Here is a 16,328-nt window from a genome sequence, read left to right as displayed (position 1 = left end):
AGTTTTAGGCGATACCTGTATTAGTGTAAAATAGTTTAATATGAAAAAAAAAAAAACAAACAACTTTTGAAATGTATTGATTTTGGTTTTTAAAGGGGAAATGTAAGACTATCAAGTTCTGCTGTCTGTCTGGTCCGTGGTAGCAGACCTTGCGCTTCTGCAATGCCCCCGTGATTTCCAGTAAGATTCGGCTTTATTGTAAGAGTCCAGCCACCTGGATCAAATCGCCAGAGCAGAGCCTCGTTGCCCCCTGAAAAGATCTATCTATTGCAGCATGCTGGTACTGTAACAAAGAAGTGGGTTTGCCTGTCCAAGAGACAGTGGATGCTAATCCTGACTGAATTTGTGCCTAGAGAGAATGTAGACTTTTTCCCTGTTGTGCTCTCTTTTGTTTTGAATTTGAAAAGTTCTGGAATAAAATTGTAGCTTTAGTGGAATTCTGCAGGTCAGCTGTCCTGCTGGTATCGGCCGTAGGAGCTGCATCCCTCAAGTCATATAACTGACTGTTATTTGATCTTTGTGCTTCGATATTGTAACTATTAGGCCTGATCCAGGAAAGCACTTAAATGTCTATGTAACTTTATGCATGTGAATAGTTTTGCTGGTTCCGGTGGGAATACCGACATGCATCTGTGCTGGAGTGCTTTGCTGGATCGGGTCCTACGCCTCCGCTGGAAGCTCCTAGGGATATGACAGCATTGTCAACCTAGCTATTATGACAAGGAGAGTCTAAATTTTACTTCTTAATTGAAGGTTCCCGTGAGAAGGTTATGCTTGGAAAATTCCTGTATCAACCTATCCATGTAGTTGTCTATTTTTAAAAGATGTAATGAAAGGAGGTGTGGACAGTGAGAGATATTTGCTCTCCGCTTATCTAAAATGTAACTTTTGAAATGTGTTTTGCCATTAGGTGGAACTAAAAGAAAATTCTCTGAAACATTTTATAGCTATTAAACAAGTTGAGTTTAAGAAAGCTTGCTGAAAGACAAGTATAGTGCCTATACATAGACATAAATGCATTCAGAAGAAATACATAGTTGGAAATGTTTCCTGGTTTGGACCAGTACTTTCATTGGTGTTTTGTTCCCCTTTTGTCTGTTAGGTGACTGGTGATATGTACCACTGGTGTTTCCAAGTAATTAATATGAATGGTTGCTATATACAAGCATTTCTGTAGGAAGCTGTACTTGTGTAAGCAATAACTGCTGTACTTATATTGGTTAACCTCTTTTTTTTTTTTTTTTTTTTTTTTTTTTGACAAGAGGCGTTTGTGATGGCCTTTGAATTCAGAATTTCTCTATCAGAGAGGCAGGACGTGCGTATCGGATGTCACCAGCACAGAGCTGTCTGAGCCTAGCTAGCAAACTGCCATTGTCAGCATATGTTAAAATGGATAATAAAGGCTATGAAAAGTCCTTCATGACCGAGCAGCGAACTTCATGTTAACAGGGCATTTAGCAGTGCAGAACCTTAAAAGTGAAGTCTCTCATGCTGTATTTAATCGATAAACTTTGCATTTGTGGTTTGAGAAGTCTACATAACTAATAAATGCTAGATCTATCTACTGGTTTGGCTTCAAGTATCAATGTTTAGCCAAGTCCTTTTCCGTAATGCTATGAAGCCTTTAACACCCTGCAGTAGTTGTTATTGTTGGTTAAATTAAGGCTGCAAAGATGACTGGAGCGCCTCTCATACATGGAGAAACCAAGAGAACTGGGACTGTTCAGTCTGCAAAAGAGGAGGCTTGGGGGGATCTTATGAATGTGGATAGATACCTGATGGGGAAGAATGAAGAGAGAGCCAGACTGTTCTCAGTAGTGCCCACTGTCAGGATAAGAGGAAATGAGCACAAACTGAAACACCAGAAACTCCATCTGAACACAGGAAAACACTTATTTACTGTCAGGGTGGTCAAACTCCGGAATGGATTGCCCAGACAGGTTGTGGATTCTCCATCCATGGAGATATTCAGAACCCAACAGGACATGGTCCTGGGCAACCTGCTGTAGCTGACCCTGCTTCATCAGGAGAGTTTTGAGGGGTTTTTGGGTTTGGTTTGGGGTTTTTCTGTTTGGTGGTTTTTGTTTGTTTGTTTTTTTTTTTTTTTTTGGAAAGACCTTTGGTCCAATTCTGGAAAGACCTTTGCAGTTCTTCCGGACACTCCTGTTCTTCAGCAGTGTTTTTTTTCCCTAGGTGGCATGCATGTTCTAAGAGCTGCTAAACCAGCCAGCCTGTCCTTACTTAACTCAGGAGAAAAAAAGTTTACAAATGTAATACTGATAGATTGGAACTCTTCTAGTTCAGTGTATATGGGGAGAGAGTACAGTTGCAAATACTGAATGAAACTCAATATCTGCGCTAGACCAAGATTGAGAATTTACAAATTGATATTTTGCAAATAAGTATTTGTTCTGAGCTTTGAATAAGTAAAGGATTTATCAATAAATACAGGCTTCAAAAATGCAGTCTTGGTTCAACATTTAGATTTAGAAGACCAAAGGTTCTTCCAATGTGCTCTTAACAGGATCAGTAATGTTGGAAATTCCTATGTTTTTTTCTAAACATGGTTATAACGATGACAGAATGCAAATTGATGTGTTTTGGTATACAGTTTAGATTAGTAAAGTCCAAGAACCATTTTCAAAGTGAACGTTGACTTTTATAAATATATAAGTATATAATATACACCTTAAGAAATGCTATATTAGGTAAATAAGTCTGTGAACAGGTACTCCATTTTTTTAAATGTTTATTTGTTTCTACATATGTGATTTAAGGTTAAAGGATATTTCAGAGTTTAATTTTAAATGTTACATGTGCATTTTAGTATGAATACAGGGGGAAAATTTACTGTATGCAGTTCTATTTGCTAACTCTGTGGCCTGAAAAAACTTTTTTAATGTCGTGATTACAATTTGAAATCTCCTTCGGTCTCTACTTGAATTACTCAATTAAAAAGTGTGATTAGTGTACATTTCATGTTCTGTGTCTAATAGTAAAAAAGGATTCTGCTATATTATTGATTATTTCCTGGTAGAAAAAGAAATTAACTATGTAGAAGATAAAAAAGAAAAAGAAAAAGCAATTACACGATTCTGATTTTAAAGTAAAACCCATAGTTGTTTTCTAATTCTATTTTTCAGTTTCCATAGCTAGACGCGTCCAAGACCCGTTAGCTGAGCTAGTGAAAATTGAGCCCAAACACATAGGAGTTGGAATGTATCAGGTAAGATAATATGTATCATTTAATCTAAGTAATCTATCATGATATAGAGCAACACCAAAATGCTGCTTTATAATTGTCAAGTAGTTACGTCTCCTTTAAAAGACATTTGTAGAGTTGATAGAATGGTAGTAATTACTTAGAAGTCATAGACTGCCGCTTTTTTAATTTCTACTTTTAATGATTGTGATCGAGACTCTGAAATGGCTGTAGCCAGATTTATAGTCTCTTAAAAACATCAAATCGGACAGGTAACCTGATCTGTAAAGCCTTCTCTTTTTTTGTATTGTTACAGCAATAGGGTTTTAGCTCTGTGTGTAAAATACAATGAGATATTGATCCTCCATTTAGAAGCCATTAATTTGTACTATTACATGCATTCCTTCTTAGAAGTTTGTAATAAAAGCATTTGTTTTAAAGTTTTTCATTTACTAAAGCTGAATTGGAAAATGTTTGACGATTCTTATTTTTATACACGTAGGTTATTTCTGAGAAGTAACTTTTACCTTCAAAGTGTCTTTACAAAGTGAACAGTATTAAGAAGTGGTACATAAGTTATTGTCATTTCATAGCATATTGGCATCCATTCAGGAAAGCATTTATGCATGTGCTTAAGTCCCACCAAATAAGAGAAGTAAGAAAAAACAAAACAAAAAAAACAAATAGAAAATTCAGCACATGCTTTTCTCTAGATTTGTGAAACTATAGAATGTGAGTAAATTTGGAAGGTTGGAACAGAAGTCAGAACAGAAAGCACAGAACTGTCTGGATCTGTGCTTTCCGGTTAGCACGTAGGAGTTAATGGGATAGAATGCGATTAGCAGTTTAGAATCCTTTACTGCCACTGCTAAAGGTGGCGTGACAACAAAAAGTGCTATAAAAAATTTCGATGTGTATATCCTGTTTTGTTTTAAAGAACTGAGGTCAACATTTTAGTTGGTTAAGATCTCAGTACTGCTTTTGCAAACCCTACTTGTATTGCCACAGACTGTGAAATGTACTCAGGTTGCTTGCTAATTGCCAAACTTATCAGTAAAACTAACTTATATAATTAATCTTTCAGTATGAACTATACCTTAGTTTTTGAGGAAAAGAAATCGACAGTATTTCAGTCCTTCAATGTAATTTAACATATGTATCGGTAAAAATGTGCTTTAATGATTACAGCTATAAATCAGGGCTGGTCATCTGGCAAAAAGAGGAGCTTCTATCTGAAGCATAGTTGGCTTCCTTACTTGTCAAGACCCACTGCCTTTATTTATAGCAGTAGCAGCAATAACAACAATAATGAAAAGTGGTACAGATTTTTGTTGCTCCTTGATATAAGGAGAAAAGTATTTAACAAAAAACCCCCACCTTGAAGTGCTATATCAGCACTTTGAGAAGTTGGTTGCTTTTTTTTTTTTAAATAAATTTTTTAAAAAATCAAGTCCAAAATGGAATATCTTACAATTTGAAGTATACTGTGAATTTGCAAGTATTGGGAACTTGCATCACTGTGTTTAGGAAGTATTCATTTAGATGCACACTATCTACTACGGCCCACATGCACATTCTACAAGCATACATCTAAAGCAAAAAGGCACGGAGTTGGTCGTGGTTGTATGGTTTTGGGAGCATGATACCATCAGCCGAATGTTGCAGTGAACATACTGCAGCAGTCCCCTACTGCCTCCGTGACTGAAGCTGGCGTCATTTACTTTGCACTGAAACAGAGCAGGGCAAGTACCGTGTTCCTGGCCCTTTCAGGGAAGCTTCTTGATCCACTAGATCCACTGTTACAAGTAAACATCTGACTGCATTATTTGTTCGTGTCGAAATCGGTTATATGAAAAGTTTCAGAGACATAATTCCTAAAAGCCTAGTAAGGGTAGACCTCACAAATTGTTCTTTACCAGCTACCTGCGCTCTTAAGTCTCATTGTGGTTTGGATAAATCCTCTGGGCTAGATAGACCTCGTGTCAGAATTCTTAATGATCACCACAGAAGCTGTAAGGTGCTTGTTCAAAGATACAGAAATTCCTGAGGTACCAGAGCTTTATGTGACACCGCTGAAACAATTTGCGCTCTTGAAAGCAAAGTCGGAAGCTTTGCCACCCTTTGGGTGTGAGAGCTCTCTTGTGGCAGAGCAGGGAGGAGAAGAGGAATTAAGCTGTCTTCCTTCAGAGAGAACAGTCACTTGCTGGCATCTCAGAGGGCTGGTGTGTCATACAAGGAGTCCCAGAGTAATGGCTGATATAATCCATCTGATAAAGAGTATATCAGGTAGAGAATTTTATATTATCCAAGTCAATTTGAAAAGTTTTGTTATACTTTAATTGTAACCTAGTTGTTAGCTTTAGCTTTTTATTAATTTCTGGGATGAAATATGCAATGTTACAAAAATGTAACTAGCTTTTCACAGAGAAAGTTACTTTCTTAGCCCAGTGTAACTATAAACCTAGCATTTAGGTATGACCTCTCCTTTCTTAAACACTTTGAAATTGATATTTAGGAGTTGGACAAATCCAGGTTTTGGCATTCTTGTCCTGAAGGACAGACAGTGATTAGTCCTGCGCTCAGCTTCTGCCTCTTTAGGCGGAGGCAGGCCGAGGCTGTGTGCTGCTGCCGATGGCTGTGGAAGCCCTATAGCACAAGCAGGATGGTGGCTTCTTGGGAGATGGTTGCGTGCTCACTGCGTATTGATCTAAGTGCGAGCTCCCTGAAGGAGCAGTCCTGCCTTTTCTGCTCATCCTGCCCAAATGCCCTGATCCTTTTTTGGCGCCAGTAATGGCTACGGGATGTCCTGGGTTGGCATAAGGGAAGAGCAGCAATGCATAGCTTGGGGGAGAAGTCCAGCTGGGGCTACTGCTTTCACAGCAGCCTGAGTTTTGATTGACATGGGACATGGCCTCTCTGTCAGTTTAAGATAGCCAGAGGTCCCAAGCTATTCTTCTTGAAAGGCAACAGCAGTGACATTCAACAAGGCCAAGTGTCGGGTCCTGCACTTGGGTCACAACAACCTCATGCAGCGCTACAGACTGGGGGCGGAGTGGCTCGAAAGCTGCCTGGCAGAAAAGGACCTGGGGGTGTTGGTGGACAGCCGGCTGAGCACGAGCCAGCAGTGTGCCCAGGCAGCCAAGAAGGCCAACACCATCCTGGCCTGCAGCAGGAATAGTGTGGTGAGCCGGACTAGGGAAGTAATCATCCCCCTGTACTCGGCACTGGTGAGGCCTCACCTCGAGTACTGTGTTCAGTTTTGGGCCCCTCACTACAAGAAGGACATTGAGGTGTTGGAGCGTGTCCAGAGAAGGGCTACAAAGCTGGTGAAGGGTCTGGAGGACAAACCTTATGAGGAACGACTGAGGGATCTGGGGTTGTTTAGCCTGGAGAAGAGGAGGCTGAGGGGAGACCTTATCACCCTCTACAACTACCTGAAAGGAGGTTTTAGAGAGATGGGAGCTGACCTCTTCTCCCTGGTGACAAGTGATAGGACAAGAGGAAACGGGTTCAAGTTATGTCAGGGCAGGTTTAGATTGGATATTAGGAAGCATTTTTTCACGGAAAGGGTTATTAAACATTGGAATAGGCTTCCCAGAGAGGTGGTGGATTCACCATCCCTGGAGGTGTTTAAGAAAAGGGTAGATGAGGTGCTTAGGGACATGGTTTAGGAGTGGTGGTGTTTTTATCAGGGTAGGTTAATGGTTGGACTTGATGATCTTAAAGGTCCCTTCCAACCCCACTAATTCTATGATTCTATGATTAACTTCTCTGTCTTTTCTGGGAGTTTTTTCTGAGGTTGAAGCGAGAGACTAGTGAAGCAGAACCTGCCTGACAAAGGCTGTAGCTTTTGTAATGGGACAGTGGCACAGGAACATTGTATGTTCAGTTGCGTCACCTCCTCGCACAGAAGCTGCTGCTGCTGCTGCTATCGGCAATGACAGTATTGCTACAGGAAAGATTTGACTCGGTCTTCACCAGTAAGGGCTCCTAGCCACACTGCCCAAGTCGCAGAAGGCAAATGCAGTGACTGGGAGAATGAGGAACAGCCAACTGTAGGAGAAGACCAGGTTCGAGACCAGCTGAGGAACATGAAGATGCACAAGTTCATGGGACCTGATGAGATTCATCTGCAGGTCTTGAGGGAAATGGCGGATGAAGATGCCAAGCCACTCCATCATGTCTGAGACGTTGTGGCAGTCCAGCAAAGTTCCTGTTGACTAGAAAAGGGAAAACATCACCCCTATTTTTAAAAAAGGAAAAAAGGAAGACCCAGGGAACTACAGGCTAGTCAGTCTCACTTCTGTGCCCAGCACGATCATGGAGCAGATCCTCCTGGAAACTCTGCTATGGAAAATAAGGAGGTGATCGGTGACAGCCAGCATGGCTTCACAAAAGAAGAATTGTACCTGTCAAATTTGGTGGCATTCTATGATGGTGTTACAGCATTGGTGGGTAAGGGAAGAGCAACTGACAATATCTATCTGGACTTGTGCAAAGCATTTGACACTGTCCTGCGCAGCATCCTCGTCTCTAAATTGGAGAGACGTGGATTTCACCAATGGACCATTCGGTGGATGAGGAACTGGCTGGACAGTCACACTCAAAGAGTTGCGGTCAATGGCTCAATGTCCAAGTGGTAACCAGTGACAAACAGTGTTCCTCACGGGTTGGTAATGGGACTGGTACTATTTAACATCTTTGTTGGTGACATGGATGTTGGGATTGAGTGCACCCTCAGCAAGTTTGTCAGTGACACCAAGCTGTGTGGTGTGGTTGATGTGCTGGAGAGAAGGGATGCCACCCAGAGGGACTTTGACAGGATTGAGAAGAGGGCCTGTGTAAACCTCATGAAGTTCAAGAAGGCCAAGTACAAGGTCCTGCACATGGGTTGGGGCAATCCCACGCACAAACACAAGCTGGGTGGAGAATGGTTTGAGAGCAGCCCTGAGGAGGAGGATTTGGGGGTGGATGAGAAGCTCAACATGAGCCAGCAATGTGCACTCACAGCCCAGAAAGCCAACTGCATCATTGGCTGCATCAGAAGTGTGGCCAGTAGGTCAAGGGAGATCATTCTCCCCCTCTACTCCGCTGTTGTGAGACCACACCTCGAGTACTGTGTCCAGCTCTGGGGCTCCCAACATAAGAAGGACATGGACCTGTTGGAGCGGGTCCAGAGGAGGGCCATGAAGATGATCAGAGGGGTGGAGCCACTCTCCTTTGAAGACAGGCTGAGAAAGTTGGGGTTGTTCAGCCTGGAGAAGAGAAGTTTCCAGGGAGACCGTATAGCAGCTTTCCAGTATCTGAAGGGGGCCTACAAGAAAGCTGGCGAGGGACTTTTTACAAGGGCGTGTAGTGATAGGACAAGGCGTAATGGCTTCAAACTGGAAGAGTGGAGATTTAGATTAGATATCAAGAAGAAATTTTTCACTCTGAGGGTGGTGAGGCACTGGAACAGGTTGCCCAGAGAAGCTGTGGAAGCTCCATCCCTGGAGGTGTTCAAGGCCAGGCTGGATGGGGCTTTGAGCAACCTGGTCTAGTGGGAGGTGTCCCTGCCTATGGCAGGGGGGTTGGAACTAGATGATCTTTAAGGTCCCTTCCAACTTAAACCATTCCGTGATTCTATGAAAGTGAAGTGGTCCTGTGTTAAATCTGCTGCGCACAATATGAGCTTTCTCAAAGCATGTGGAGTGTGTGCACCCCTCCTTCCCGAGCACCATGCAAAGGGGCTGCATCTGCTGTAATCGCTGCTTCCATGGGATTTTGGATCCCTCCCACCTGGTCACTTTGTACTTCAGGTGCATGTTTGTGAGAATAGTGGTATTTTCTAGTATTTCTAGTGCAAGTTTTTGAAGCAAATCTGCTCATTTGGATATGGATAATTTGGGTATGGAAATAAAAGGGTTTGGGTAGCAGATCTCCGGAGGCTGAGTCCCATCAGTTGGGATTGTGTGTTTACTTATTTTAGATGACAAAAAAATTTGAGATTTGTTCTTGACCACCTGCTTTTATTCTCATTTCAAGTTATAATTCCAAGTTTATGCACTACCAAGAAAATCAGGCTTGTCAGAGAAAAATAAACACACCCCAAATCTAACAGGTATTTCCTTAAAGAGAAGCACAACCTGATTTATTAGGGCCTCTCTCAAACCAAAATTCCAGTTGCCTAAAGGTCCTTGTCGTCTTTCATCTTTATCTCATTAGGAAAACTGTTCTTTCCTCCCAGACAGGAACCTAGCCAAAATTAATTTATCACCTTCAGGCCATATTACTATGATTTCTTCTGTAGTTGAACATGAAGATGATGCCCAGACTCTGCCTGGTACAAAATATGTTTGCCTTTCCACCTCCCCATGCTGGTTCAAAGCTGAATTCCTATATGGGAAGAAGCAGTTAGCGACTCAAGACTTTATTGTGCTGCAAACTGAATTCTGGCTGATGAATTAGCGCTGCAGTTGTAATGATCTTGGAAGATGTAGATGAGAGCTGAGAACAAAGCTGCTTCACAAAGATTGCGGTTAGGGAATTGAATTCCAGAACAAAGAAAATTAATAAAAAAGTAAAATATATGCCTAAAGAAGGAAAAAAAAATTCTTCCTCTCAAATAGAAACCAAACTTTTCATAGGAGAATAAAACAGCACTAGCATAAACTTTCTGTCCACCAGTCCCCATCAAAGACAAATAGCCTCAAGTAGAGGGGGAATTGAATTAATAAACTTTTAAAAAGTCAAAACCTGAATCTGTATTATAAGGCCAGAGAACGGAGAAGTAATGCAAAGGGACTATATTAAGTTTGGTTGGTCTTATGCTGTTCGTTTAATTTGCAAAATCCCTGGATGCTAACAAAGCAGTAACCTCTAGGGGAAGAGCTAGGTGGAGCTGAAACTCACCTGTAGCTTAAGAAAAAAATACGTGGTGTGTGTTGAAGGATCAGAATGTTTGACAAGTCATGTGTAATATTAAAAAATGTGCACCATGTCTGATCTTGAAAAAACAACATCCAATTTTGTCTTTATAACTTTTGGAGCACAAAAATCTCTTCATGATATATTTTTGTACATGGTTACATCTTCACTGTTCAACACCTTTGGAAAATTAACATCCCAAAAGGATGTAAGAGATAATATATGTAGTTTTGTAACCTCTGAAGTGGGAGGATACTTGATTCCAGATGTAGCTGGAACATTTTGTCAAATAAATGAAATTTGTAAACAATACTCTTAAGTAGCTATTCCTTCAGGGAAGAAAAATGATTGAGCTAATTCTTGGTTTATTTCCTATATAATGCTGGAAGGTCCTGATCAAAGGAGAGTTTCATAAAGCCTAATCAGAATGCCTAATAATAATTAAATTTGGAAACGCCTTTTCCGTCCCTCTTGTCCTTTTTTCCTCCCTGTGTTCCTCTCATTATTGAAATACTTCAGTTTTGCATTTGATTATTACCTGTAGGACGTTTTATTATTCAAGTTGCAATTTGATGTGCCTTTTAGGCTTGGGTTCACCCCCAAATGAGATGGGTATGTTTTATTAAATGACAATGAAACTTTAGGGAGCACTTTTAATCAGATACACTTCCTTCTTGATCGGACCGGTTCTGTCATAACTATGGTATTGTGGATATAAACCAGTTTAAAACCTACAGCCAGCTAGTTAATAGCAGGGCATCTCACTGAAGTCATACCTTGGTTCCCGTTGGAAAGGAGGGAGGCTTTTTTCCTTTCTCCTAGAATGCCATGAAGAATGCTCTCTGCTCTCGCAGGCCATCCCTCTGTGGGTCCTTCCTTCCCTTCCAAAGTGCCAAACCGTACTCATGCTGATGATGGACAGCTGGTGGGCGCCGGTGGAGGGATGTTACTGGTCTCTCTTGCACATGGCTGAAACTGCATGTAGCCCTTGTAGTTTGTTGCATTTGCTAATCTTACCCTTCGTCCCTCAAAAGATGTGCGTGGCATCGCTGCTGTCAAGTCTTTCTAGCCCTCCAGTGGGTGCCTGTGTGACAGGACGGGAATTAGAAAGGTGTGGTGTTAACCTCATTTTTGACAGTAATATTATTTAAAATTTTGTCACTCTTCTGAATGCCCATCATGCGAATTATTTACCTTGTGGCAAACTGACTGTATATTTAATGCTTAATAGTTACTAAATTTGGAGCTATTTGGGCTCCAAATAGCAACATTTTAGAAATACAAGGATCGAAGGCACCTCAAGGGTATTTCGAAGTACAAGAGTAAGATCAGATACAGTTGGGTCGGCCTGGTACAACTGCGGGCTGAACAAACCTATGCGTTATTTCTATTTGTTGTCTTTCCCGCAGGAAAAGTGGCTTGTCCCTTGCACCAGAGGTGTTCTTACAAAACCCCAGCAAAGATAACTTGGTAACTTTATTCGTTAAGCCATTCTGAGGCTTAACAAACGTCAGATAAATTTCTTTACTTTCTAAACCAATGTTTTGGGTAAACTAAACGTTGTATTGTTTTCTAATAGCGGAAACTTGAAAATCGGTGTTTAGAAGCTGCTGACAACAACGAAGCTGTGATCTACTTAGTGTTTGCAAACAAGAGTTATCATAACCTGAACGTTGGCTGTCGCAAAGAATCAGTGTGTGGTTTAAGAAAATCTTTTTCTTCCTTTTTCCTTCAAATAGATCACAGTTTTTAATGATGAAATGTAAGAGATTCCATATCCTTCTTGGTATCTGATTTTGGTTATATATCCTTCACATGTTTTTATTTAATAACATGGAGCAAAGTACTGGAGCTGGCTGATTTTTCACTCAGAAGTGTATGTTTTTCACTGAGTATAAGAACTCTATTTCACTACTTTGTTGTTGTTGTTGTTAATTGACCCATAGGGTATATGAGTAGTTAGGTGTGTTACTTGGATAGCGTGGGAGAGTCACTCATGTACGATGTGAGAATATGATGACATACGATGTGCAAGAGTGTCTTTTTTTAAATCTCTGAGGTGTGATTGTCAGAACAACCTCAAAACTTGAGCTTGCTTTATTAAGCTTATTAAAATGAATTTGTGTGGGTTTGCGACTTAAGTTTTTCTGATTAAGAAAATGGGATGTCTTATTAGGTGACCAGTGCTTTATATCGTGTGATTCATGTGCCTCCCATGGAAATTCAGTTCAGCAGGAATGTTGTTTGCTGGTCAGAATTGTAAGTTGTGGGTTTCAACACCCAGCTGAACAGCCCGTCTACAAAATGCTTCAGCATTCCTTCTGTATTACTACACTGATTTTATACATACAGGTAGGCATAGAATGAATCTCATATGATATAATTGCAGTTTTGTGAGCTTGCTTATGGTTTTCTGTACTTTAACTGGAATGGTTGCGTGAAGAGAACCTTTGCTTAAACACTTAAATATCAAATGATACCAATGCTCGCGTTTGCATATCTCTCAGTAATACGACCGCTTATTACTGAACGGATATCACTCCTTTTTGGAAGTATATGGCAACAGGTTAATTACAGGTGTACCTTAAGTTGAAAAAAAAACTGTAATATAAAATATGCTGGTGGACTGGAGTCTGGCTGAAACCGTGGGGTATCATGAGAGAAACCTGGCTATTCTGTTATTAAAGAAATTCCTAAACAATATAAACTAAAGGATACGTTGCCACTATTGTAAATTAAAAAAATTTAAAAAAAAAAAAGATAGTAACAGGACAAATTCTGGGCTGCTTCTGTGTTCCTCTCTGAATGAACTCCCTGGGACTTGAAAGACAGGGGTGTGTGGGATAGTGTTTCACAGTGCTCTTAGCTCTGCTCCTCAATAAAGGAAACTTAAACCTCTCTTGTGAACCTGTAGGCTCCCGCAAAGAGACTATTGTCGCAGAATTTTTTTTTTTGCAGCGTACTGTAAGGAATCGCTTGCTTTGAAATTTGTGGAAAAGGGAGAGGAGTACTCAGAGCTTTTAAGGTGGACAAAAACTTTTTGAGGGGTGGGGTGGGGTGGCTTTACCTGTAAAATATTGTTAAAGGCAGGCAAAAAAAAAGGCGGGGGGGGAGTCTTGTCTGTAGGGAGAAGATGTGTTAGAAAAAAAGAAAGTAGATAGGTAGGCTGGTGAATACATTTGTGCTTATTGCAGGATTTCTAACACCCAGCAACTTAAGGAATCCGTGATTGTCATGTAGTCGCGGTAAAGCATTGGCTCTGTGAGGAAACCGAGCAAAAATCACGTGTGGTTTTGCCCAACGCCATTTTTAGGGTAAATGATGTGCTTTTCATTTTCAAAAGTAAAGCCCTGTGAACCAAGCTGTCTGACATCCATGGGAAACAAAAATCTTTGCGGACAGCTCTGTCGGGGAAAAGGTAATCACCCCATAATATTTTCTGGATGCTTCCCCACCCCGCTGAAGTAGGCGTGCAAAACTTAAGATTCCTTTCCAAATAAGTCACACCTCCGGCGGGTTTGTGTAACCGAATCTTCAGCAGCAGTTTCGCTGGCTGCCAGGGATGCTTTATGTATCCCGTAACTCGGCAGAGTCTCTCTGGTTTTGCCTACCTGTTCTCTGGCCGGCGAAGAGAAATCGCCTGTCCCCTCAGTAAAGCGCAGCGAACTTTCACTGGTCTGTTACGGCTGGTTGTAGCAAAGCGAAGGGGTATAGAAGGACGATGACAATCGTGTTATTTAGCTAGTAGGCTGTATATATTTACCGCCATCTCCAAGAAAACGTGCCAGCGCGCTGAGGTGCGATGCTGCCCCTTTAAGGAAATGGAGGAAAATGTGTGCGTGAGGGTTTGCAAAGAGTGCGAGAGCGCAGCGGTATCACCGCATCTGCACGTGTCACTCACCGGGCTGCCCAGGGACTGCATCTCTGTTCGCTGCTGTCACCAAAAATGCAGCATTTGAAAACTTGTCAGAGAGGTGCCTTTGTAAGCAACCTGAACCGCAGGTAAATTTTAGATGTTACTGCTAATAATCCCTCCCTCCCCCCTTTGCATCGCTGCTATTTGTTATTAGAGAGTTTGTATCTGCATATGTGGGGTTTTATAGAGCTGCTGAGATTTTGGCAAAAGTAGGGGAGTTTCACGAGGAACGTTGGTGTACCGAGGAGGGGTAATCTAAGGGTGCGGATAGGAACCGGCTGCTGGAGAGATTTAGCCTCTCTTGTCGGTTTGTTTCTGATTCTGTTAGGAAGCTGCTTGTCGCCGTATGACAACAGACTTGGTGCAAACTCTCTCTTACGATTTGACCTCTAATTGGATTCAAATTGTAAGCGTTACTCTTCGTGGAAAAACAGGTGTAAAGGTTGTTTACTTCCAGACTACCACAAAAGTGGCAGGTAGGAACTCCAGAGCCGAATTGCCCAGGCATAGGGTACCCTCTATGCAAGCCTATTTAATATTTGAGTTTGATTTATTTATTTTCTTTTTCGCCTTTCCGTAAGCATACTTGGGCAGAGCTAGTTCAAACACAGGCGAGCCGAGTTACGATCCAGGCAGGCAGATTTAAACTCTTTTGAGAGACTGCTCTGACGTGGGAGCCAAGTGGCAGGGGGGCAAAAATGGGAGTTGCGAGGCTGGGATCCTGCAAATCAGCTTGGTACGGCATCGCTGTGCATCGGCTTGGAAACACTTGGTTGACTAAAAGCCGAAGCAGAAAAGAAGATGATAAAATCTATCTTTCCAAAAGTATTTGGATTGAACAGCTTCCGAAATGTGCGAGATGCTGTTGGGTTTCCTGTTTACATTTCGAGTGTTTAATAACCTTAAGTGAAAATACACCATTTTGGCAATGAAAAATTGTTCAGCTCCTTTCATCTAGGTTTCATTTGAATTTTCATAACTTAAGTTCTCCACATTTTTGAAACATTCTTAAAAATAGTACAGTAAAAAACAGCCAGAGAGGTGCTGATTAGTCCTGGTGTTACCTGTGTCCATGCGGTGATATATGTGTTCGTAGAACTTGCATTTCAGGCACAAACATTCATCTGTTATGTGAAGTACGTTAAGCTGTAAGACGCTATGTTATGACCTCAGATTTTAATGTAAATATTATAACGGTACAATTGATTAAACTATGACCGTGGTAAAAGCATCTCTTTAGTGTCCAAAGTCAGGTGAAAGTGGCAGTGGAGATGTGAATCACTTGCTTTGAATGTGCGTGGGGGGTCAATTTAAACATCATGAATGTAAATATTATTTGTTGGTGGAATTCCGTAGTCACTGCTCGCTGTGCAACGGTCATCTGTTGCATCTGTTGTTTTGGTTTCATGAATTAACAGTATATTCATTTGACTCATAAGGAAAAATACTAATATTATTGTACTTTTAAGCGATTCCATGTGAGTTCATAGCACAGCAACTGTTGCCTTGATATCCAAAAATCGGGAATCGGCAATAAATTCGTATTCACCTTCACTAGGAGACCGTAAGTAGCAGTTAAAATTCTGATGATATTTTAAACCCATAAATGGTTTGTTAATATATGTGGTTCTAGTGGAAGATCTTATGTAAAATAAGAAAGTGGTATGTTTCGCACCAAAATACAAAAAATAATTACTCTTACTGAGTTTGAACAGATAACAAATTATGGAATGCTGCAAAAACTCTTTCATAGGTTCGCTGGAGCTATGGATTTATTTTTCTCAGTAACTATTTACTATAAAAATGTAAGTAACTGATAAAAATCTACATTTTATGTTTGTGTTGTACTGTGGTGTTAGTGTATGTATTTGGTTAAATATTGGATCCATGGTCAAATTTTTCCTCTCTTCCTTAAAGTAAGATGAACTTAAATTAACGTAGGATGAATTTAGTGTTGCTGTTCCTCGTAATAATCCTGTAACGGTTATGTCATTCAATAGATATCACTGAAAATTGTAGTCTCTTTTCACTAAGAAACGGTATAACATGCAAGATTTCTCTGATGTTTTGTAATTTGTTGCTTTTTAGATTTTTATCTTGCTAATAGCACTTTTTCTAACAAACAGTTTTGAAAAAATCATTTTAGAAACTAAAATTATGTTTCACTAGACAGTGATTAATATCTGTGACCTTTATTTTTGGATCAGCAACATAAATATACACTTTTTTTCTGTGTCAGTCATTGTCTAAGATTTCATCTTTGTTCTGCTTTCCATTACATACCATGAATTATATGAAATTAAT

The 16,328-nt window shown here is 40.6% G+C and overlaps 1 protein-coding gene across 1 annotated transcript in view; it reads left to right on the top strand.

Annotated features, from left to right (window-relative positions):
• The window catches only part of SRBD1 (S1 RNA binding domain 1), a gene marked incomplete at its 5' end in the record, with an annotated part of 128,083 nt that overhangs the window by 68,493 nt on the left and 43,262 nt on the right, over window positions 1–16,328 (top strand). The window contains one exon of the mRNA XM_082480243.1: window positions 3,144–3,226. Coding sequence (XP_082336369.1) covers window positions 3,144–3,226 — 83 coding nt within the window. The remainder of the gene's footprint in view (window positions 1–3,143; window positions 3,227–16,328) is intronic.

The sequence above is a fragment of the Vanellus vanellus genome (genome assembly GCF_965231255.1).
Source record: "Vanellus vanellus genome assembly, chromosome: 3".
Lineage (NCBI taxonomy): Eukaryota > Metazoa > Chordata > Aves > Charadriiformes > Charadriidae > Vanellus > Vanellus vanellus.
The sequence above is the reverse complement of the archived record's forward strand: the minus strand, read 5'-3'. Positions and strand labels throughout refer to the sequence as shown.